The 23,420-nt window shown below is 45.7% G+C and overlaps 5 protein-coding genes across 12 annotated transcripts in view; all 5 read left to right on the top strand.

The window, feature by feature from the left end:
• The first annotated feature begins 799 nt into the window (after positions 1-799).
• LOC125951018 (uncharacterized) lies at positions 800-18,271 on the top strand. 8 transcript variants are annotated; one of them, XM_049679508.1, is made up of 4 exons: positions 800-923; positions 2,768-3,116; positions 15,827-16,426; positions 16,508-18,271. In XM_049679508.1, the coding sequence occupies exons 3-4, from the start codon at positions 15,857-15,859 to the stop codon at positions 16,694-16,696; spliced, it is 759 nt and encodes a 252-aa protein (XP_049535465.1). In that variant the 5' UTR covers positions 800-923; positions 2,768-3,116; positions 15,827-15,856; the 3' UTR covers positions 16,697-18,271. The 8 variants fall into 8 exon arrangements, with proteins under 8 accessions (XP_049535465.1, XP_049535468.1, XP_049535463.1 ...); XM_049679511.1 differs by having other exon boundaries at positions 802-821; XM_049679506.1 differs by lacking the exon at positions 800-923 and adding an exon at positions 996-1,385.
• On the top strand, positions 11,608-11,943 carry LOC125951749 (protein qua-1-like). The gene has a single exon (XM_049680756.1). The coding sequence runs from the start codon at positions 11,608-11,610 to the stop codon at positions 11,941-11,943; it is 336 nt and encodes a 111-aa protein (XP_049536713.1).
• Positions 13,348-13,683, top strand: LOC125951745 (protein qua-1-like). Its single transcript, XM_049680753.1, has one exon. The coding sequence runs from the start codon at positions 13,348-13,350 to the stop codon at positions 13,681-13,683; it is 336 nt and encodes a 111-aa protein (XP_049536710.1).
• LOC125951739 (eggshell protein 1-like) lies at positions 15,082-15,426 on the top strand. Its single transcript, XM_049680748.1, has one exon. It carries the CDS (start codon positions 15,082-15,084, stop codon positions 15,424-15,426), a length of 345 nt encoding a protein of 114 aa, XP_049536705.1.
• A 3,677-nt stretch (positions 18,272-21,948) lies between the features above and the next one.
• The window catches only part of LOC125951026 (mucin-19), a 4,587-nt gene continuing 3,115 nt past the window's right edge, over positions 21,949-23,420 (top strand). Inside the window, exons 1-3 of the mRNA XM_049679522.1 lie at positions 21,949-22,254; positions 22,315-22,364; positions 22,485-23,420. The exon at positions 22,485-23,420 is cut by the window's right edge and continues 992 nt beyond it. Coding sequence (XP_049535479.1) covers positions 21,949-22,254; positions 22,315-22,364; positions 22,485-23,420 — 1,292 coding nt within the window. The remainder of the gene's footprint in view (positions 22,255-22,314; positions 22,365-22,484) is intronic.

The following is a 23,420-nucleotide window of genomic DNA, read 5'->3' as shown; positions in this document are numbered from 1 at the left end:
TCCCCCCGCTTTCCGCGCATTTCCACCTCCTGCCGCCGTGGCCTGCTCTCCGTGGGCTTCCGGCATTTCTACACTAATGACAAATCAAGGACTGCAAAGCAGATAAAGCGACGTCAGGTGACGGGTGGAATAAACTTTCAATCCTTTGGCACGTTCTCGACGAGCTGAGGTTTTGTAGTCTAGAAATGGAATCCCCCCGACAGTCCCATGTCAAAACAGGGTGACAGACCGACTAATTGCTCCCAATCAGGTGCGGTAATGTGTTGTGGGTAGCTGGACCACGAACACCACGAACCATCGGGACAGGGAGTCCATCGCAATGACTTCCGCAAAGGCACACCACGGGACAACGGTATAATGAACCAAGAAGCCCCACCAAGAACGCGTTCCTTCTTGTGACCGCGGCCCAGCACGGCCTGCTGCGTCGTGCAAGCGAGTGTTTTCGCATTGATTTACATGGCATGAAAAAGAGAGGTTATGGTAAAGGTATTTTTATTACTAAAATGAAGCTACCAGTACACTCGCTCTACTAGAAGGCGCTCCGAAAATCGAAGGCGCGAATAAGGACCTGAAACAAGAGAACAAACAGAAAACCGACGGCGACGAGGACCGTCCACTGTTGTAGGTGCGGCCACGAATGACCGCGAGTAATTAGAGAAAGAGAGAACGGCCAGTAAGTAAGCACCGGTCCGACCACTGGCCACTGGGCCGCACCGTCATTTGGTTCGCGGCACTCGATCCTAGCGGACGGTTCCGTCGCTCATCTCGCGCTCGAGTTTTCCTCTATCGATTTCCTCCATCGGCCCTTCCAACGGCTACAGGTGTTTCGTGTGTGCGAGTTTTCCCCTCTTTTTCCATCTCTGGAACTCGCGCTGGTGCGTCGTTTGTGTGAACCACGGCAAAGTAGTTACGAGAGAGTAAAAGTAAGTCGTCTGTGCCCCCCCGGGGGCCTGACAGCTCGACGAAAAGTCTCGAAAGGGAGGAAAACAAAAGAAAAGAAAGTAAAAGAGGGCGCCGGAAAACACCAGACGGTCGTGGGTTTCCACGGATATCGAGTGTGGGTCCGGTGCGTGAGTGATCTTATCCGCGAGGTGAGATCACGAGATCACATTTCCCTTCCTGCTGCTACTGTCCGGCGGCGATCAAGTGGAACGAACTCGTGTGCGCGGGCGCGCCCTCACCCCACCGGATGCCATGGAAGAAAGTCGATGGAGGAATCGATGAAATTCAATCGAATCGGCCACGGTCCGGGTTGCGTGAATTTTCCCGATTCCGATCCGTATCGTAACGCCACAGACGGCCGTTTTCCATCGACCATCGAACGGTCCGACACCGACACCGGGTTTATTCAATTTGCTCGGCTCGTAACGGCCTCCGACCGAAAGGTGGGTCCGAAGGGTGGTGGTCAGCTTGTCGGGCACGACGTAGGCGACACCGTTAGATGATGATGATGATGATGATGATGGGTTTTCTGTGCAAGTGTTTGTGTTCCGTTCTGTTCTCGAGCCGCTCGAAGCCGCTCGCCACATGTTTAGTTTAAAAATAACGCTTAATGATCACCATCATTGACGGTTGTTGTGTGTGAGTAACGGTAGGAAACCGTTCCCTCATCGTCTCACGCGCTTCGCTGATAATGATGCGAGATCGCTCCCTTGCTCGCTCGCTCGCTCGCTACGTTTACCTCACGCACTCACAGTAGCCAGTAACAGTGAGCCAACATCGAATCGTCTCCGTAGTGACTCAATTCGCACGAAGTAAACGCACCGCAATCGCAACCACACACGCGCGCGACCGCTTCTGTGTTAAGTGGAAGATGACCAAACACCAAACATGAGTAGATACTACATATGGGTAGTGTGCGGTATCGCTCGTACGTTTGTTTTCCAGTTCATTAGCCAAGCGATTTGCACTTCAAGACCAACGCCTGTCTGGAGGCCCCCGGGGGATTTGTGAAACCATCAGCGTCAGTAGCAGCAGCAGCAGCAGCAGCAGCAGCAGCTTGTTGTTTTCGCATTTGCGTGGTAAAAGTAGTAACTAGTGGCCGGACCCGGTTACACTTGCTACAGCGAACAGTGATACTGTCCAGTGCTGCAGTGGAGCATTGTGTCGAGTGCTGTTTTGTGTCCAGGCAGCAGGAGAAGGTTGTTTGTTATCAACTCACCGTCCGGGTACTGACGCTAACGAACGATACCAGCGCACGGTCCGGGGCGCTCGCGTGTGATGCAATTCACTTTTCGTTGTTCCAAACCAGCGTCGGTTTCGGTCTAATCCCTGCCTCGAAATGGATACGTCGGTGTAATCCTAAACCTTGCGATTAGTAAAAGAAAAGTTGTGTTCTACGGCAAGGAGGAGAGGAGTGCGTCATTGGTGCGTTCGTCCGTCCGTTGGCCAGTTTTCGGTTTTGTGGCTCCAAAAGCAAAGCAAAAGCAGCCGTTCTCGGTGGTCTAACCATACGATACTCGCTCGCTCGCTCGTTCGTTCACGGGCAAAGAACCGGAACCACGGCACGCCATCCACAACTCCACCTGCCCGGACAGACCCGGGCACACCGAAAGCACCGCCTTGCACGGTAATAGGTGCCGCAACCTTCTCCTTCCGAGCCATCGGCGTTCGACACCGCGGAGGTCACGGTGAACATGGTGAAATCGGCGTAATACCTCTCATACTTGAGCGCTTCTCCTGACCGCGAGCCTGAGGTGGTGGTGGTGGTGGTAGACCGGACTCACGTGCGTCATCTGCGGAATGTTACATTTTCTTTTGTTCTTAGCTCAGCCTTTTAGCGGCCTTTGGCGGTAGAAGAGGTGAAATCTAGACCCAAACCCAAAAACCAAAACCGCGAACCGACGCGTTCCAGTGGTTGGATACAATTCTCCTTGTGACGTGTGTGGTACAGAATGTTCCGACATACCGAGTGATGCGTTCGCTGTTTAGTGGAACCGAGGCGCGTTGTTTGTGTGCATTGTGTGTGTGTGTAGTGGCAACTAACGCGATTATCGCGAATACGCGGTGTTGAAATGGTTTATTAAAGGAGATTTCTTTTCATTGTTTGCCAAACATCGTTACGGTACCGCAGCAGCTCCAGCAGGTGGTGCATCGTTACGAACAAATCATTACTGGTAAGTACCTAGAAGTGTCTCCAGCTATCATACCAATGTGTAAAGTAGCGATATCTGAACCGATTCGTATGATCGTGAGATCACCATTTTGTCAAGATTTTGTCGTATGCGCCTGGGTTCAGCTTGGGTGTGCGACGTTGAGTCATCGCCATTCGAGAGGAACTAAGCAATTCAACAATAAACGGATGGGCCCCCACGGCGATCATTGCGATCAATGACACCTAAGGGGCTAAGTAAGCTCATTAGTATTCAGCACTACGGTTGGATAGTTTTGGTCGGTAGTTACCAGTTTCCGTGGCGAGCATTATCGTGTGCTACAGCAGATGGTGTGGCTGCGAACGGATTTTTTTTTTATACCAAGCTACCATCCAATCGACATCTACACTCCCATTCACCTCATTCGTCTGCCAAGCTGCCCCGTTCACGGCGCAAACTCGCAATCTGCTATCTGCAAAAAACCAAAAAGATTTGATAATAGTCACAAACAGTATAGTCTCAGTTCGGTATAAGTTGACCGAATGGGAAAAAATCAATCAGTTTGGAATTGAAAAAAAACCTAACACAAAATGCAATTGATAAGGATGATAATGCCACGTGAAGACAAGACACTCTGACAACCAAAACCAATTGTAACAACAATTTGATAAGAAAAGATTTTGAAGCAAACAAAAAGGAAAAGATTTAATCTATGTAACGGTTTTTCAAGAGCTGATAATACACTGCACATTCGAATATTTGAAATTGAATCGTCGTGACCCGATAACGTTCGCGTTCGGTGATTTCTTATCTCCGTAAAATACGTAAAGTGCCGACTTATTGGAATTTATTATTCAAATGCAAAATGTATAAGAGTATTAAGAGAAATATAAAAGGGCATAATAGAATTCATTCAATTCAATGTTGCCTGGGTCTGTCATTTTTGCCACAGGTAATGTATACGGATGTCATTTAGTTACAATCTTTAACTAGGCTAATACTTTTTAAACCTCAAACTCAGCTAGTTGTGAACAATTATGCACCATGCTGCGCATGAAAAAAAAGGGTTGCCTTCATCTTGTTTCTATTCTTCCGTTGGCTTACAGATTGAGCTTTAGAATGGAATGTGCTCTCTGCTGGTGGAGTTGAAATTTATATACTCATTGTAATTCTCAGCTGTTGAGTGATGTAGTAATTTGCTGATCAACACCAAATTACTAAATAATGGACATCTATAACGCCCTCATTCAAGCGACATGTTATTACAATCATGGACATTACGTAAATTAAGTCTATTGATCAAATACTGATTACATGTAGAAGAATCTCGAGCTCTGAGCTATAAAATCTCAAACGCTGGTCTACTGAATCACATTCTAAGCTCAAAGCTACCCCAGATTTACATTCAGAGAAGATCTGCTCCTCTCAACCACTAACAATGAAGGCAACACTTCTTCTCCTGTTGGTAGCTCTGTGCGCCGTCGCTGTAGTATCGGCTCGTCCTGAAGGCAAGGGAGGAAAGGGTGAGGAGAAGGGCCACGGAAAGGGCCAAGGCAAGAGCCAAGGCAAGGGTCACTCAGCAGAATCGGCGGAGGATGCTGACGGAGATAGCCAGGAGTCTCAACGAGGAAACGGAAAGGGCGGAAAGGGCGGAAAGGGTGGAAAGTCCGAGAAGATGGAGGATGCTGGACCTCGCGGTGGAAAGGGCAAAGAGAAGGGTGGTGAAGCCAAGGGAAAGGGCCAAGAAAAGGGTAACGGCAAGAGCATGGGAAAGAAGCACTAAATTCATGATGTATCGGAAAAACGATTAAAATAAATTGGAAAATCTGTAAACAAAGTCAACTGATTTCTATTCAAGAATAACAATCATTAAATGCGAAACAAACATCAATTTGGCATGCAATATTATATTCTAACATCTCAATTAAGCCCATAATAACTGGCCGAGATAATGCAAAACTGACAATCCAATCATACACAAGACTATAAATCGCAAAACTATAAAACATTATGCTACGATCGGTTGTACAGATCTATCAAGTAATCATGTTGCTTTATATCAAACTTAGGTCATCTATTTGAATTTTAAAACAATACATGTAACTAATTGTTCTAATCTATAATAGTAGAAATCACGAATAATATGTTTGTTTTCAATAGACAAGCTTTATTTAATCTCGACGGGAAAGATCAGTTTATTCTCATACTGAGATGCCTACTGTTTATTCTTTTGTCCATAAATAATACTCTACAAGATAAAGCAGTGTGCGTAATAGTGCGGATTGCTAGTTGACCTCAAGTTCCTTTGCGGTACAATCTTTCTACTTCACCGTTTCTAATCCAACTGTCAAGAAAATTCCTTCAGCAATTATCAAAAATCGTAGCCTACTTATCTATGCCACGTCCAACATTAGAATTGGATCCTCCCGCCTTTTAAACACAAATTAAATCGTATAAAAAATAGAAATCATCGCTTTTCTTTCTAATAAACTACATTCGTTTTGATTACATTGTATCAATCAAATAATTTTATTGTTCAGTATGTCATGGCAGGTATTCTCAGTTCTTGGTCTTTGCGTGTTCCTTGCCCTTTGCACCGTTCTTGGCATGAGCTTTGCCAGCTTCAGCATGCGCAGCTGCATCACCCTTCTCAACTCCCTTGCCCTTTCCCTGGCCGGATCCTACTGGAGCGTACGCTGGTCCATGACTGCCAAGCTTGCCTTTACCATTATCTTCGCCTTTTCCTTTACGAACGCTATCTTCAGCAGTGATCGCCACGACACACACAACAACGATCAAAAAGAAAAGGGTTGCCTTCATCTTGTTTCTATTCTTCCGTTGGCTTACTGATTGAGCTTTAGAATGGAATGTGCTCTATGGTTATGGAGTTGATATTTATATACTCATTGTAATTCTCAGCTGTTGAATGATGAAGTAATTTGCTGATCAACACCAAATTACTAAATAATGGACATCTATAACGCCCTCAATCAAGCCACATGTTATTACAATCATCGGCATTACGTAAATTAAGTCTATTGATCATATACTGATTGCATGTAAAAGAATCTCGAGCTCCGAGCTATAAAATCTCGAACGCTGGTCTACTGAATCACATTCTAAGCTCAAAGCTGCCCCAGATTTACATTCAGAGAAGATCTGCTCCACTCAACCACTAACAATGAAGGCGACACTTCTTCTCCTGTTGGTAGCTCTGTGCGCCGTCGCTGTAGTATCGGCTCGTCCTGAAGGCAAGGGAGGAAAGGGTGAGGAAAAGGGCCACGGAAAGGGCCAAGGCAAGAGCCAAGGCAAGGGTCGTTCAGAAGAATCAGCGGAGGATGCTGACGGAGATAGCCAGGAGTCTCAACGAGGAAACGGAAAAGGCGGAAAGGGCGGAAAGGGTGGAAAGTCCGAGAAGATGGAGGATGCTGGACCTCGCGGTGGAAAGGGCAAAGAGAAGGGTGGTGAAGCCAAGGGAAAGGGCCAAGAAAAGGGTAACGGCAAGGGCATGGGAAAGAAGCACTAAATTCCATGATGTATCGGAAAAACGATTAAAATAAATAGGAAAATCTGTTAACAAAGTCAACTGATTTCTATTCACGAATAACAATCATTAAATGCGAAACAAACATCAATTTGGCATGCAATATTATATTCTAACATCTCAATTAAGCCCATAATAAGTGGCCGAGATAATGCAAAACTGACAATCCAATCATACACAAGACTATAAATCGCAAAACTATAAAACATTATGCTACGATCGGTTGTACAGATCTATCAAGTAATCATGTTGCTTTATACCAAACTAAGGACATCTATTTGAATTTTAAAACAATACATGTAACTAATTGTTCTAATCTATCATAGTAGAAATCACGAACAATATGTTTGTTTTCAATAGACAAGCTTTATTTAATCTCGACGGGAAAGATCAGTTTATTCTCATACTGAGACGCCTACTGTTTATTCTTTTGTCCATAAATAATACTCTACAAGATAAACCAGTGTGCGTTATAATGCGGATTGCTAGTTGATTTAGTACCTCAAGTTCCTTTTCGGTACAAACTTTCTACTTCACCATTTCTAATACAAGATAAAGCAGTGTGCGTAATAGTGCGGATTGCTAGTTGACCTCAAGTTCCTTTGCGGTACAATCTTTCTACTTCACCGTTTCTAATCCAACTGTCAAGAAAATTCCTTCAGCAATTATCAAAAATCGTAGCCTACTTATCTATGCTACGTCCAACATTAGAATCGGGTCCTCCCGCCTTTTAAACACAAATTAAATCGTATAAAAAATAGAAATCATCGCTTTTCTTTCTAATAAGCTACACTCGTTTTGATTACGTTGTATCAATCAAATAATTTTATTGTTCAGTATGTCATGGCAGCTATTCTCAGTTCTTGGTCTTTGCGTGTTCCTTGCCCTTTGCACCGTTCTTGGCATGAGCTTTGCCAGCTTCAGCATGCGCAGCTGCATCACCCTTCTCAACTCCCTTGCCCTTTCCCTGGCCGGATCCTACTGGAGCGTGCGATGGTCCATGACTGCCAAGCTTGCCTTTTCCATTTTCCTCGCCTTTTCCTTTGCGAACGCTATCTTCAGCAGTGATCGCAACGACACACAAAACAACGATCAAGAAGAAAAGGGTTGCCTTCATCTTGTTTCTATTCTTCCGTTGGCTTACAGAATGAGCTTTAGAATGGAATGTGCTCTCTGCTGGTGGAGTTGATATTTATATACTCATTGCAATTCTCAGCTGTTGAGTGATGAAGTAATTTGCTGATCAACACCAAATTACTAAATAATGGATATCTATAACGCCCTCAATCAAGCGACATGTTATTACAATCATGGGCATTACGTAAATTAAGTCTATTGATTATGTACTGATTGCATGTAAAAGAATCTCGAGCTCCGAGCTATAAAACCTCAAAAGCTGATCTACTAAATCACATTCTAAGCTCAAAGCTGCCCCAGATTTACATTCAGAGAAGATCTGCTCCACTCAACCACTAACAATGAAGGCAACACTTCTTCTCCTGTTGGTAGCTCTGTGCGCCGTCGCTGTAGTATCGGCTCGTCCTGAAGGCAAGGGAGGAAAGGGTGAGGAAAAGGGCCACGGAAAGGGCCAAGGCAAGAGCCAAGGCAAGGGTCGTTCAGAAGAATCAGCGGAGGATGCTGACGGAGATAGCCAGGAGTCTCAACGAGGAAACGGAAAGGGCGGAAAGGGCGGAAAGGGTGGAAAGTCCGAGAAGATGGAGGATGCTGGACCTCGCGGTGGAAAGGGCAAAGAGAAGGGTGGTGAAGCCAAGGGAAAGGGCCAAGAAAAGGGTAACGGCAAGGGCATGGGAAAGAAGCACTAAATACATGATGTATCGGAAAAACGATTAAAATAAATTGGAAAATCTGTAAACAAAGTTAATTGATTTCTATTCACGAATAACAATCATTAAATGCGAAACTAACATTGATTTTTCATACAATATTATACACTAACATCTCAACTAGGCCCATAATAGGTGGCCGAGATAATGCAAAACTGACAGTCCAATCAGAAACAAGACTATAAATCGCAAAACTATAAAACATTATGCTACGATCGGTTGTACAGATCTATCAAGTAATCATGTTGCTTTATATCAAACTTAGGTCATCTATTTGAATTTTAAAACAATACATGTAACTAATTGTTCTAATCTATCATAGTAGAAATCACGAATAATATGTTTGTTTTCAATAGACAAGCTTTATTTAATCTCGACGGGAAAGATCAGTTTATTCTCATTCTGAGATGCCTACTGTTTATTCTTTTGTCCATAAATAATACTCTACAAGATAAACCAGTGTGCGTTATAGTGCGGATTGCTAGTTGACCTCAAGTTCCTTTGCGGTACAATCTTTCTACTACACCGTATCTAATCCAAATGTCAAGAAAATCCCTTCAGCAATTATCCAAAATCGTAGCCTACTTATCTATGCCACGTCCAACATTAGAATTGGATCCTCCACGCCTTTTAAACACAAATTAAATCGTATAAAAATGAAAATCATCGCTTTTCTTTCTAATAAACTACATTCGTTTTGATTACGTTGTATCAATCAAATAATTTTATTGTTCAGTATGTCATGGCAGCTATTCTCAGTTCTTGGTCTTTGCGTGTTCCTTGCCCTTTGCACCGTTCTTGGCATGAGATTTGCCAGCTTCAGCTCGCGCAGCTGCATCACCCTTCTCAACTACCTTGCCCTTTCCCTGGCCGGATCCTACTGGAGCGTGCGCTGGTCCATGACTGCCAAGCTTGAATTTTCCATTATCTTCGCCTTTTCCTTTGCGAACACTATCTTCAGCAGTGATCGCCACGACACACACAACAACGATCAAGAAGAAAAGGGTTGCCTTCATCTTGTTTCTATTCTTCCGTTGGCTTACAGATTGATCTTTAGAATGGAATGTGCTCTCTGCTGGTGGAGTTGAAATTTATATACTCATTGTAATTCTCAGCTGTTGAGTGATGAAGTAATTTGCTGATCAACACCAAATTACTAAATAATGTACATCTATAACGCCCTCAATCAAGCCACATGTTATTACAATCATCGGCATTACGTAAATTAAGTCTATTGATCATATACTGATTGCATGTAAAAGAATCTCGAGCTCCGAGCTATAAAACATCAAACGCTGGTCTACTGAATCACATTCTAAGCTCAAAGCTGCCCCAGATTTACATTCAGAGAAGATCTGCTCCACTCAACCACTAACAATGAAGGCAACACTTCTTCTCCTGTTGGTAGCTCTGTGCGCCGTCGCTGTAGTATCGGCTCGTCCTGAAGGCAAGGGAGGAAAGGGTGAGGAGAAGGGCCACGGAAAGGGCCAAGGCAAGAGCCAAGGTAAGGGTCGCTCAGCAGAATCGGCGGAGGATGCTGACGGAGATAGCCAGGAGTCTCAACGAGGAAACGGAAAGGGCGGAAAGGGAGGAAAGGGTGGAAAGTCCGAGAAGATGGAAGATGCTGGACCTCGCGGTGGAAAGGGCAAAGAGAAGGGTGGTGAAGCCAATGGAAAGGGCCAAGAAAAGGGTAACGGAAAGGGCATGGGAAAGAAGCACTAAATTCATGATGTATCGGAAAAACGATTAAAATAAAAGGCAAAAATCTGTAAACAAAGTCAACTGATTTCTATTTACGAATAACAATCATTAAATGCGAAACAAACATCAATTTGGCATGCAATATTATATTCTAACATCTCAACTAGGCCCACAATAACTGGCCGAGATAATGCAAAACTGACAATCCAATCATACACAAGACTATAAATCGCAAAACTATAAAACATTATGCTACGATCGGTTGTACAGATCTATCAAGTAATCATGTTGCTTTATACCAAACTAAGGACATCTATTTGAATTTTAAAACAATACATGTAACTAATAGTTCTAATCTATAATAGTAGAAATCACGAACAATATGTTTGTTTTCAATAGACAAGCTTTATTTAATCTCGACGGGAAAGATCAATTTATTCTCATTCTGAGATGCCTAATGTTTATTCTTTTGTCCACAAATAATACTCTACAAGATAAACCAGTGTGCGTTATAGTGCGGATTGCTAGTTGATTTAGTACCTCAAGTTCCTTTTCGGTACAATTTTTCTACTTCACCGTTTCTAATCCAAATGTCAAGAAAATTCCTTCAGCAATTATCAAAAATCGTAGCCTACTTATCTATGCTACGTCCAACATTAGAATCGGGTCCTCCCGCCTTTTAAACACAAATGAAATCGTATAAAAATGAAAATCATCGCTTTTCTTTCTAATAAACTACATTCGTTTTGATTAAGTTGTATCAATCAAATAATTTTATTGTTCAGTATGTCATGGCAGCTATTCTCAGTTCTTGGTCTTTGCGTGTTCCTTGCCCTTTGCACCGTTCTTGGCATGAGCTTTGCCAGCTTCAGCATGCGCAGCTGCATCACCCTTCTCAACTCCCTTGCCCTTTCCCTGGCCGGATCCTACTGGAGCGTGCGCTGGTCCATGACTGCCAAGCTTGCCTTTTCCATTTTCCTCGCCTTTTCCTTTACGAACGCTATCTTCAGCAGTGATCGCCACGACACACACAACAACGATCAAGAAGAAAAGGGTTGCCTTCATCTTGTTTCTATTCTTCCGTTGGCTTACAGATTGAGCTTTAGAATGAAATGTGCTCTCTGCTGGTGGAGTTGATATTTATATACTCATTGTAATTCTCTGCTGTTGAGTGATGAAGTAATTTGCTGATCAACACCAAATTACTAAATAATGGACATCTATAACGCTCTCAATCAAGCGACATGTTATTACAATCATGGGCATTACGTTAATTAAGTCTATTGATCATATACTGATTGCATGTAAAAGAATCTCGAGCTCCGAGCTATAAAACCTCGAACGCTGGTCTACTGAATCACATTCTAAGCTCAAAGCTGCCCCAGATTTACATTCAGAGAAGATCTGCTCCACTCAACCACTAACAATGAAGGCGACACTTCTTCTCCTGTTGGTAGCTCTGTGCGCCGTCGCTGTAGTATCGGCTCGTCCTGAAGGCAAGGGAGGAAAGGGTGAGGAGAAGGGCCACGGAAAGGGCCAAGGCAAGAGCCAAGGCAAGGGTCACTCAGCAGAATCGGCGGAGGATGCTGACGGAGATAGCCAGGAGTCTCAACGAGGAAACGGAAAGGGCGGAAAGGGTGGAAAGTCCGAGAAGATGGAGGATGCTGGACCTCGCGGTGGAAAGGGCAAAGAGAAGGGTGGTGAAGCCAAGGGAAAGGGCCAAGAAAAGGGTAACGGCAAGGGCATGGGAAAGAAGCACTAAATTCATGATGTATCGGAAAAACGAATAAAATAAAAGGCAAAAATCTGTAAACAAAGTCAACTGATTTCTATTTACGAATAACAATCATTAAATGCGAAACAAACATCAATTTGGCATGCAATATTATATTCTATCATCTCAACTAGGCCCATAATAACTGGCCGAGATAATGCAAATCTGACATTCCAATCAGACACAAGACTATAAATCGCAAAACTATAAAACATTATTCTACGATCGGTTGTACAAATCTATCAAGCGATCATGTTGCTTTATATCAAACTAAGGTCATCTATTCGAATTTTAAAACAATACATGTAACTAATTGTTCTAATCTATCATAGTAGAAATCACGAACAATATGTTTGTTTTCAATAGACAAGCTTTATTTAATCTCGACGCGAAAGATCAGTCTATTCTCATTCTGAGATGCCTAATGTTTATTCTTTTGTCCACAAATAATACTCTACAAGATAAACCAGTGTGCGTTATAGTGCGGATTGCTAGTTGATTTAGTACCTCAAGTTCCTTTTCGGTACAATTTTTCTACTTCACCGTTTCTAATCCAAATGTCAAGAAAATCCCTTCAGCAATTATCAAAAATCGTAGCCTACTTATCTATGCCTCGTTCAACATTGCAATTGGGTCCTCCCGCCTTTTAAACACAAATGAAATCGCATAAAAATGAAAATCATCGCTTTTTTTCCAATAAACTACATTCGTTTTGATTACGTTGTATCAATCAAATAATTTTATTGTTCAGTATGTCATGGCAGCTATTCTCAGTTCTTGGTCTTTGCGTGTTCCTTGCCTTTTGCACCGTTCTTGGCATGAGCTTTGCCAGCTTCAGCATGCGCAGCTGCATCACCCTTCTCAACTCCCTTGCCCTTTCCCTGGCCGGATCCTACTGGAGCGTACGCTGGTCCATGACTGCCAAGCTTGCCTTTACCATTATCTTCGCCTTTTCCTTTACGAACGCTATCTTCAGCAGTGATCGCCACGACACACACAACAACGATCAAAAAGAAAAGGGTTGCCTTCATCTTGTTTCTATTCTTCCGTTGGCTTACAGATTGAGCTTTAGAATGGAATGTGCTCTCTGCTGGTGGAGTTGATATTTATATACTCATTGTAATTCTCAGCTGTTGAGTGATGAAGTAATTTGCTGATCAACACCAAATTACTAAATAATGGACATCTATAACGCCCTCAATCAAGCGACATGTTATTACAATCATCGGCATTACGTAAATTAAGTCTATTGATCATATACTGATTACATGTAAAAGAATCTCGAGCTCCGAGCTATAAAACCTCAAACGCTGGTCTACTGAATCACATTCTAAGCTCAAAGCTGCCCCAGATTTACATTCAGAGAAGATCTGCTCCACTCAACCACTAACAATGAAGGCAACACTTCTTCTCCTGTTGGTAGCTCTGTGCGCCGTCGCCGTGGTGTCGGCTCGTCCTGAAGGCAAGGGAGGAAAGGGTGAGGAGAAGGGCCACGGAAAGGGCCAAGGCAAGAGCCAAGGCAAGGGTCACTCAGCAGAATCGGCGGAGGATGCTGACGGAGATAGCCAGGAGTCTCAACGAGGAAACGGAAAGGGCGGAAAGGGTGGAAAGTCCGAGAAGATGGAGGATGCTGGACCTCGCGGTGGAAAGGGCAAAGAGAAGGGTGGTGAAGCCAAGGGAAAGGGCCAAGAAAAGGGTAACGGCAAGGGCATGGGAAAGAAGCACTAAATTCATGATGTATCGGAAAAACGAATAAAATAAAAGGCAAAAATCTGTAAACAAAGTCAACTGATTTCTATTCACGAATAACAATCATTAAATGCGAAACAAACATCAATTTGGCATGCAATATTATAGTCTAACATCTCAATTAGGCCCCTAATAAGTGGCCGAGATAATGCAAAACTGACAATCCAATCAGACACAAGACTATAAATCGCAAAACTATAAAACATTATTCTACGATCGGTTGTACAAATCTATCAAGTGATCATGTTGCTTTATACCAAACTAAGGACATCTATTCGAATTTTAAAACAATACATGTAACTAATTGTTCTAATCTAGCATAGTAGAAATCACGAGCAATATGTTTGTTTTCAATAGACAAGCTTTATTTATTCTCGACGGGAAAGATCAGTTTATTCTCATTCTGAGATGCCTAATGTTTATTCTTTTGTCCATAAATAATACTCTACAAGATAAAGCAGTGTGCGTTATAGTGCGGATTGCTAGTTGACCTCAAGTTCCTTTTCGGTACAAACTTTCTACTTCACCGTTTCTAATACAAATGTCAAGAAAATTCCTTCAGCAATTATCAAAAATCGTAGCCTATTTTTCTATGCCACGTCCAACATTATAATTGGGTCCTCCCGCCTTTTAAACACAAATGAAATCGTATAAAAAATAGAAATCATCGCTTTTCTTTCTAATAAACTACATTCGTTTTGATTACGTTGTATCAATCAAATAATTTTATTGTTCAGTATGTCATGGCAGCTATTCTCAGTTCTTGGTCTTTGCGTGTTCCTTGCCCTTTGCACCGTTCTTGGCATGGGCTTTACCAGCTTCAGCATGCGCAGCTGCATCACCCTTCTCAACTCCCTTGCCCTTTCCCTGGCCGGATCCTACTGGAGCGTGCGCTGGTCCATGACTGCCAAGCTTGCCTTTTCCATTTTCCTCGCCTTTTCCTTTGCGAACGCTATCTTCAGCAGTGATCGCCACGACACACACAACAACGATCAAGAAGAAAAGGGTTGCCTTCATCTTGTTTCTATTCTTGCGTTGGCTTACAGATTGAGCTTTAGAATGGAATGTGCTCTCTGCTGGTGGAGTTGAAATTTATATACTCATTGTAATTCTCAGCTGTTGAGTGATGAAGTAATTTGCTGATCAACACCAAATTACTAAATAATGGACATCTATAACGCCCTCAATCAAGCCACATGTTATTACAATCATAGGCATTACGTTAATTAAGTCTAATACTTGATACTGATTACATGTAAAAGAATCTCGAGCTCCGAGCTATAAAACCACAAACGCTGGTCTACTGAATCACATTCTAAGCTCCAAGCTGCCTCAGATTTACATTCAGAGAAGATCTGCTCCACTCAACCACTAACAATGAAGGCAACACTTCTTCTCCTGTTGGTAGCTCTGTGCGCCGTCGCCGTGGTATCGGCTCGTCCTGAAGGCAAGGGAGGAAAGGGTGAGGAGAAGGGCCACGGAAAGGGCCAAGGCAAGAGCCAAGGCAAGGGTCGTTCAGCAGAATCGGCGGAGGATGCTGACGGAGATAGCCAGGAGTCTCAACGAGGAAACGGAAAGGGCGGAAAGGGAGGAAAGGGTGGAAATTCCGAGAAGATGGAGGATGCTGGACCTCGCGGTGGAAAGGGCAAAGAGAAGGGTGGTGAAGCCAAGGGAAAGGGCCAAGAAAAGGGTAACGGCAAGGGCATGGGAAAGAAGCACTAAATTCATGATGTATCGGAAAAATGGTTAAAATTAAAGGCGAAAATCTGTAAACAAAGTCAACTGATTTGGAAATTACTATAATTTAGAATTAACATTCGATGAAGACGTTATGCAGTATTTTATTAAACTATAAAGCATTATTCATATTTCTGTGCTTTTCAAATATCCTAGCTAGAAAGCTTGTACAAAATATCCGATGAAACTATGATGAAAGCTTATCTTATTCTGAAATCATAGAAGCCATTACAAAACTACATGAATTTTTTAATATTTGTTTTTTCAATGGTCCTGCCGAACAGCATTTGTGTACTAAAATCATTCAGATGTTTTTCATTTTCCTTGAATCATATTTTTTATGTTGCTGAATTTGTTTCGTTTTCAATTGTTATTTATTTTACAGTTCATCAAACATCAGAATTCCTATCGTAGAATGGAGTTCACCTTATCCATCGACGAAGAAAATGCACTCACCCTGTACGAGGAACTGGAACAAACGGACATCAATCCAACGAATTTGAATGTGAACTGTTGTTGCGGTCTGCTGCGAACCTCACCTTTCCATCTACCCAAATCATCCTCGGGTTCAACGGAAAGGTTACAGCACGTCAGTCAAGATCATCATGCGCACTCCTCCCAAGCACAAAACAATCATGCTGCCCACGACCACTCCCATCCCGATGAATCGTATGACGATTGCGATGGTTGCGAGACCAAAGATACTAGCGATAGATGGCGGAACAATGTCGGGCGACGTAACAATCGCTACCGAACCTTCGGGCTGCTCGAGTCCAGTATTCTGAATAGCTTCCAGCTGCAAAACTTCCGTCGCAAAACACCGAGTGCGTTCGATTCCACAAGCTCATCCGGTCAAACCAGTTGCAGCTCTACAACGTCCAGCATGATCGAGGATATCTCCGACAAGATCGAGGAGATCGATAAACTCGATACGAACATCCACTCGCTCATGTACAAATCGGTGGAGCTGCATAATGACATTCTGGTGAGTAGAGAAGAGAACCCAAATTCGTGAGCAAGCAGACCAAATGACTTTACTTCCGTTTTATAAAACTTCTTTTAATAGTCTCTGGAAGCTACCACAAATCGCCTGATTGCCGATACGAAGAAGCTGTCGGATGAAATGGACGATGTGCGGTTTTTGGATGAGCTGATAACGATCCTGAACGGAGACATTGGGCCCGTGATACATCGTGAATGGCCCTACAAAATCGACACCGATGCACCGATCGAGGAGGGTACACCGGTCACGTAACGTTCAAGGCACGTCAGCGATACACCAGAACCAGCAGTCCAGTTAGGGAGTCTATTAGCAAGCCAGCATCGTGATATTAGCCATTCGATGAGTATACCAAGCAAGAAAACATGAAGAGAGTGTTGGTAAAAAAGCACTAGTTTTCGGTTCAGTAAATATAAGGGCCATGTCATGACCAACAAATCCTCCCCTCACCAAATAATCGTCGCAGTCTGGACGTGGAACTGTTGAAGTGTCACCACACGTTCAGTATGCAGCAACGCTAATGAAGCCACTGTATAGAATAGAGCGCCAACAGGCTTCCAAATCAATACCGCTGCAGTTGTTACCTTTTTATGAGAAAGAGAAACAAAAAATATCACAGAAAAACTCACTACGCCCAGCACCTTGACTCAAATATGAAGAGGCGCCATTTGTGGAGTTCCCCATCGATAATTGGCTTATTGTGCTCCATATTGGTCCTTTGCTGCTACCAGCAATCTGCCATCGCCAGACGCCGACGGGACATATTCGATTTATTGCTTCCGGCAATGGTGAGATTTATGCTAGGTTCGTTGAAGGCCGCACGCACCTCAGTACAACAGTCGCGAAATGGAATAGAAGTAACCTTACTATCGCCTATACCAAGAAAATATGGGGATTGCTATTGGATGGAAACCGATAGCTTAGCGTAACCATTGTTTTATCCTTGGGAAATGCATCGTAGCGTATGCACCATCGACAGGGAATTGAAAAAATCGCTTTTCCACCAAGAAACCGTGGAATCAAAAGAAAGCGAATCAATTTGTCTCGCGATCGAATGCCCCAGAGTGAAATGGGACTTCGCATACGCGGTCCTAACAGTTTGCCTTTAGTTTTATGCACATCGAACAAACCTCCGTGGGCGCGCGGTGAGCATAATCACGCCATTGAACTTGCCGCTTGCTGTTCCCTGGTCCGCGCTTCGGGTTGGGTCCCATGACGGCATCAAACAACATCCACCTTCTTCTGCTACACTGCCACTCTGTCACTAGAGGAATGTCACGATTTTTTATGTGCCCCAAACCCGCAAACCCAACACCCTGCTCCTGCTCCGGCTCCGGTGCTCTCCACCACTTAAGCCACAATCAATATCGATTGCACCTTCCGGTGGCCGGTTATTGCTTCGCATATATGAATTTATGCACGCTGTCATGCAGAAGTGACATCGAGCCTCGCATGGGGAAGCGTAAGCACAACGCCCAATGCTAGCAGAACCCTTGAATCCATCCCGCAAAGCCCGCATACCCCCTGCTGGAGGTGAAGATCGCTAGGAATGCATAAACAAATCACGACCAAGTGCTCCAATTGCCGTTTGGGGAGCGCAGACATTCCAATTCCCCTTCACCATAGTCTAGCGCCATCGCGTCGCCAAAAAGGAAGCAGAAGAATGAAGTTCTACATTCCGATGGAATCGTAACCGTTGTGCTGTGGAACGGGGGAAGCCACTGTTGCCCGAATAACTTAGAGCTGCAACTTAGAACAACAAAGTGGCCCGCAGCGCAGAAAGTTTACAACATTTTATTAACTTCCACCATTCACCGGCTGCTCCGGCGCGTTCAGCACTTTGGAGCGATTTAAGTTAATTACTAGCGAAGGACCTGGACTCCATCCAGTGTACACCACTCAGTGGAAGTAGAGCGACGGTAGTGCTGGTGAGCTGTACCGATTGTTCGAATCGGGACAGAGGAGGAACAGGAGAAACCCCCTCCCGTAGTTTAGCGTTCGTTAACCTATTCAAACACCGGAAAACAAACATTCCCGCGATGGGGGCATACTTTGTTTGTATGGTTGTACATTGTACATTTGCATTTTGTGTACGCTGCACTCTACTGGGACGGAGCGGGAGTACGGAGCGGAGAGAACTGGAGCGAATGAACTGAATACGAAAGACACGAACAATTTCCCTGCTCCCTGCTGGCGCTGGTGAAGTGAAAGGTCTCACGCCCTGTGGCTCACTATTGCACCTGTGCAGCTTAGTTTATTTTTTCAAAATTTTGTTTTACTTGAAAGTAATCAAATTTCATCATAATGTTTGCTAAATTACATCTCTTGCTTTAAATGTTTCAAGAAATACAAGGTGTAATACGTTACCTTTCTGTAAAGTTAATTTTTGTGCTTTTTCAGAACATATCTTTACAGACCAAAAACACATACAGACCAAAAAAAAAAACGCAGAGTAAGCTATATATAGTCCTACAGCTACAGCTGCTTGCGACCACAGACACTCTTCGGAACACCTGAGCGAACTACCGCGAGGGTGTTGGTAGTGCAATTCCGGTAAACAGTTTACATTCGTACAGCTGCTGGTGAAAATGGCACAAATATAGGCCGACTATAACACATAACATCCGTGCCCTTTTCGCCCTCGGGGAACCATCCCCGGCACCCCGGTCTTTAGACAGACCATAGACCTCAAAGGACGGCCCCGCGGCGGCCGAATGGCATGTCGGCACGGACAAACTTTGCGGATTTCGCATCCACAATTTTCACTTTTCCCACCGTTCATGCAATTCGCGAACCAGTTACGAAGTTTAGCACTTCGAAGTAACACTTCGGAATCGACCGGGGGCACGGACCGGCTCCATCCTCCCTCAGCCCCACCACGTGCTCCGGGAGCCGGAAATTCCAAAGACATTTCCAACGAGAGCCGGCAGACGGCTGCCAACTTTGGTCCTTTTTTTTGCAGGCGAAACTATGCAGACATCCGGAAGTCCGGAGCACTGCCATATGCTGTGAGCAACCGACTCAGTAGGCAGCGATTTTGAGGTACATGTTTCCTTCTTAGGTAAACGTCCGGGAATTCGGTGTAGAGGTGCTGCTCCCATCCGGAAACATATGCCACGGAAACAGAACATCCAGCGTCGTGAGCACGTGCGGTTCCGGCCTGTGTGCTGTGGAGTTCTTGTGGAGTCCACCGTTTGTCTTTAGAGGCACACGAACTCAAGTTTTCCGGGCAACTCAAGAAAGCTCTAATCAGTCCGCAGCCCCGTTAGCTACGGAACAGCTAAATTATTACCAACACGACTAAACCGTACCGTATGGGCCCCCACTAGTATGGCCACTACTGGGTTTGTGTGTGCTAGTGTTCCCATTCAGATTCAGGACTCGCCCCATTGCTTGGTGGTAGTGAATGAACGCAACGTAAGCTTAACCCGTCAATCGGGTTATGGGTCTACTGGCGTGGATACGCGAGCTTTTCCGCCCGGACTATATTCCGGATTGCCTGCGTCGGTCCATCAACACGTGAACGAACTATCAACTCAATCCCCCCTCGAGGAACGAACCAAAATACTCCACGATCTTGAATAATTCACTTCTTCAACGTGTCGAGTCACGGCAGCCAATGCTTTGGTGATTTTATTATCACTTCGATTTGGTATAGAAGAGTTTAATGCCTTTTCCAACTCCGGCACACCAAGAGAACAGTAATCCACTGGGCAACCAAAGCAAACAACCGTCAGTATACGGCCGGTCGGTCCTCCGGTCCGCTCCAGTCCTTAACAACATTGAAACCTTCTGCTTCTCCTGCTCCATCACTAGGTTTTTGTTTATATCTAACCTCAATAGCAGCAATAGCGCATAGCGCATAGAGATATAGGCATAGCCGACGGACACACCAGTAGCAGCAGCACCAGCAAACGCGCGTTCGACAGACAGAAGGGTGTGACGTAGTGAGGAAATTCCGGTCGTCTAGAGCCTTACCAGAGAGCGGGGGAGGAGAAGGAAGCAACGAAAAGGAGCGACCCCTTCCCCTGCCGCCCTATAAACAACCGTTGCGGAGTCCTCGCGCTCCCCAGCACCGAGGGAGAAAGCACGCATACAACTACACCTCGGTTCGCGGTATATAGGGTAAGGTAATGCCCCTGCTGTCCGACTGCGCGACGGAAAACGGTATTTCGCAAGGAAGCGAACCCTCCGGATCCGTCGAGGGAGCCAGTCGGAAGGATCGCGTTGGCGCGTACAGTGCTATGTCCGTGGGTCCCTCGTACCGGTCGCGTTCTCTTCAGTTCAGTTCGGACGTTGGCACATACCCGGGGTGCTACAGTGGGTCAGCAGAACCTGTAGTTTGGACATTACCCTGTTTGTTGGACTTGGGATAACCCCAAATCAGCAGGTGCAGACAGCATGACAGCAGTACGCACGTGGATATAGTGTACAGCAAACCGTGACCGCGACGCGTCGCAACCCCATGCCAATTCAAACCGCTTCAAGGGCCGAAGGGCAAGCGACAGCAGCGACCGAAACTAGCACTGTGGGGTTGTTCGGGAAAATCGGTCACGAAAGTTTTTCGGCTTTTCCAATTGATTTTCCCTGCTAGGCTCTGGCCTCACCGCTAGGATCCGGGCCCGTACACTTGGTGGGTGCGCTCGTACCCCCCCGCTGTCTGCGGACCGAGTAACTGTGTGTGTGCGTGAGTGTGATAAACAGAGAGAGAGAGAGAGAGAGAGAAGCCGACAAGCAGCGGGTCATCATAAACAATTTTACGAACAGCGACAACATCAACAGACTGCCCGGGAAGGAAGACTACTATCACTACTACTTCTATTGCTGTTGGTGATGCTACCGTTACTGGTACCCACTGCTGCAATGAGGGGTGTCTAGGACCTATGCGAAGGCGCGAAGAGTAGTCCTCACTCTTTGGATATCGCTATCGACGGATATCTGCGACAGTATTCGTTCTGCGACACATAGATCCTCGAGACTTATCAGCTAGACATCGTTCATCGTCGTGGCTGTTTGCGCATCGGGTTTTCGTGCTGGCCCATGGAGAAAGGGACGGTATTCGGGCGCAGCACAACACTAGCCAGTGATACCAGTAGTTGACGACGACGACGACGGCAACGACATCGAAGACGGCGGCGAGGACGACCACGAGGACGATGACTTGTAATCGTCGTCCCAGCTAGATGCTTAGATGTCGTGAATGGATGGCATGGGGGTATGACAGCGCAGGACAGGAACGCAGCAGAAAACGGCACCGTTTGGGGACATTTGCTGGAACGCGATCCAATACCGTGAAGGACACGGCACGCCACACCAGGCTTGCTTTCGGTTCCGCTGCCGTTGGCTCATTATCCTGCCAACGTCTTCATTATTCGCGTACTAGCTCGGTGTCGGTGCGAGGTGTCAAAGGAAGGGGGAGGGGGGAGGGAAGAGGGACCGGTTTACGTGTGTTTGTGTGCGATTTGTCTGGCCCATCCTGGGAGGGGTAGGTGAGGGAATTGGTTCCAATGAGTACACCGAAAATCCGCGGAAAGTCTGCAATACACATCAACGAGAGTATCATCGGAGCGGATGGTGGTGGTGGTGGTACATCCGGTGGTGCAGCCGCTGCCGCTGCCGCCGCCACCGCCAGTGCTGCTCAGCATGCCCTGCTAAAGATAGAATCCGTCGTGCCAAAGCTGACGAACCGGAGTAACAATAACAACAACAACAGCAACAATAACGGGACCATCCTGGCGAACCACTCGAGCCGGTTACGCACCTTTCACCGGTCCCACAGTACGCTGAGCTCGTCGTACCTGAAGAAGCTAACTGCCGCTGACCATCATCACCACCAGCATCATCAGCACCACCAGCACCATCACCATCGACAGCAACGGGCAGTGTTTGCTCCTCGACCGGAAATCATCGGCGAGCGCAACAGCAACAACAATTATGGTCACGCCACGGGAACACAACAGCATCATCATCCTCATCATGCTCACCATCATCATGAGCCATCGGCAATCGATGCGTCCGTACTGCAGCCACCGGGTGTACCGGCAAGCCGGCCGTTCGATGATCAACCACCACCGCCAACCGCACTGGACAGTACGCTCGTCGTGCAGAATGGCATCTCTAGCATACGGCGATCGCAGAAGGATCGCGAAAAGCATCCCGATCGAGTGAACCTCGACCGTAAGGGGCTCAGCTCGGTACCGATCATTGAGGGTGAACCGAATCTACGGCTTCTGTCCCTTCAGCACAACCTCATCAACTCTTTCCACATTCCTCCCGATGCCGATCCGAACAATAACCTTGCACCGGTCAATGGGACGGACGCGTTGAAACCGCCACCGGCCACAACTTCTGCCTGCCCTGCGTACATCACCAACAATGCCACCACTACCAGTGGACCACCGACACCGACCAAACCCTCCCCGACCGGTACACCAACGAATGGGCCCGGTGTAACGGCCAGCACCACCACCAACACCGGACCAGCGCCATCAGTTTACGGTAGCAGTGGTACGGTAGCGGCCAAGTCCGTTAAACAATTCCTTCGCCAAAAATCAACCTCCCGTGGACAGCTACTGATGGGTCAGAATCTGGCCACACTCGGCAGTACGGCGATGGCCGGTGCACAGGGTGGCAGTGCGGCAGCCAGCTTCATCCAGAGCAAAATGACGATCGGTAGCAAACAGTCGGCTAACACCGGAACGGTGCAGATGACCGGCGCCGGTCCACTCGGTTCCTCGGTGTCGCCGCATCTCCAGAAGCATCCGCCGCTAGCACAATCGCCCACCGGCGGACCGATCGCCATTACGGCGCAGCAGAAAAGTTTGCTGAAAAAATCCAACAGCTTCATCGGTGGTCCCAACATGTTCCTTACCGGTGGTGGCCAAACGCAGCCGATGGCGGGGAGTACCGGATCGAATGGTTTGCTGAAGTTGCGTGCCGGTAAACTGCTGCTCGTGCCCTCGTTCAGCATCGATAACCT

The sequence above is a fragment of the Anopheles darlingi genome, chromosome 2 (genome assembly GCF_943734745.1).
Source record: "Anopheles darlingi chromosome 2, idAnoDarlMG_H_01, whole genome shotgun sequence".
NCBI lineage: Eukaryota > Metazoa > Arthropoda > Insecta > Diptera > Culicidae > Anopheles > Anopheles darlingi.
This window is presented reverse-complemented; position numbering and strand designations above follow the sequence as displayed.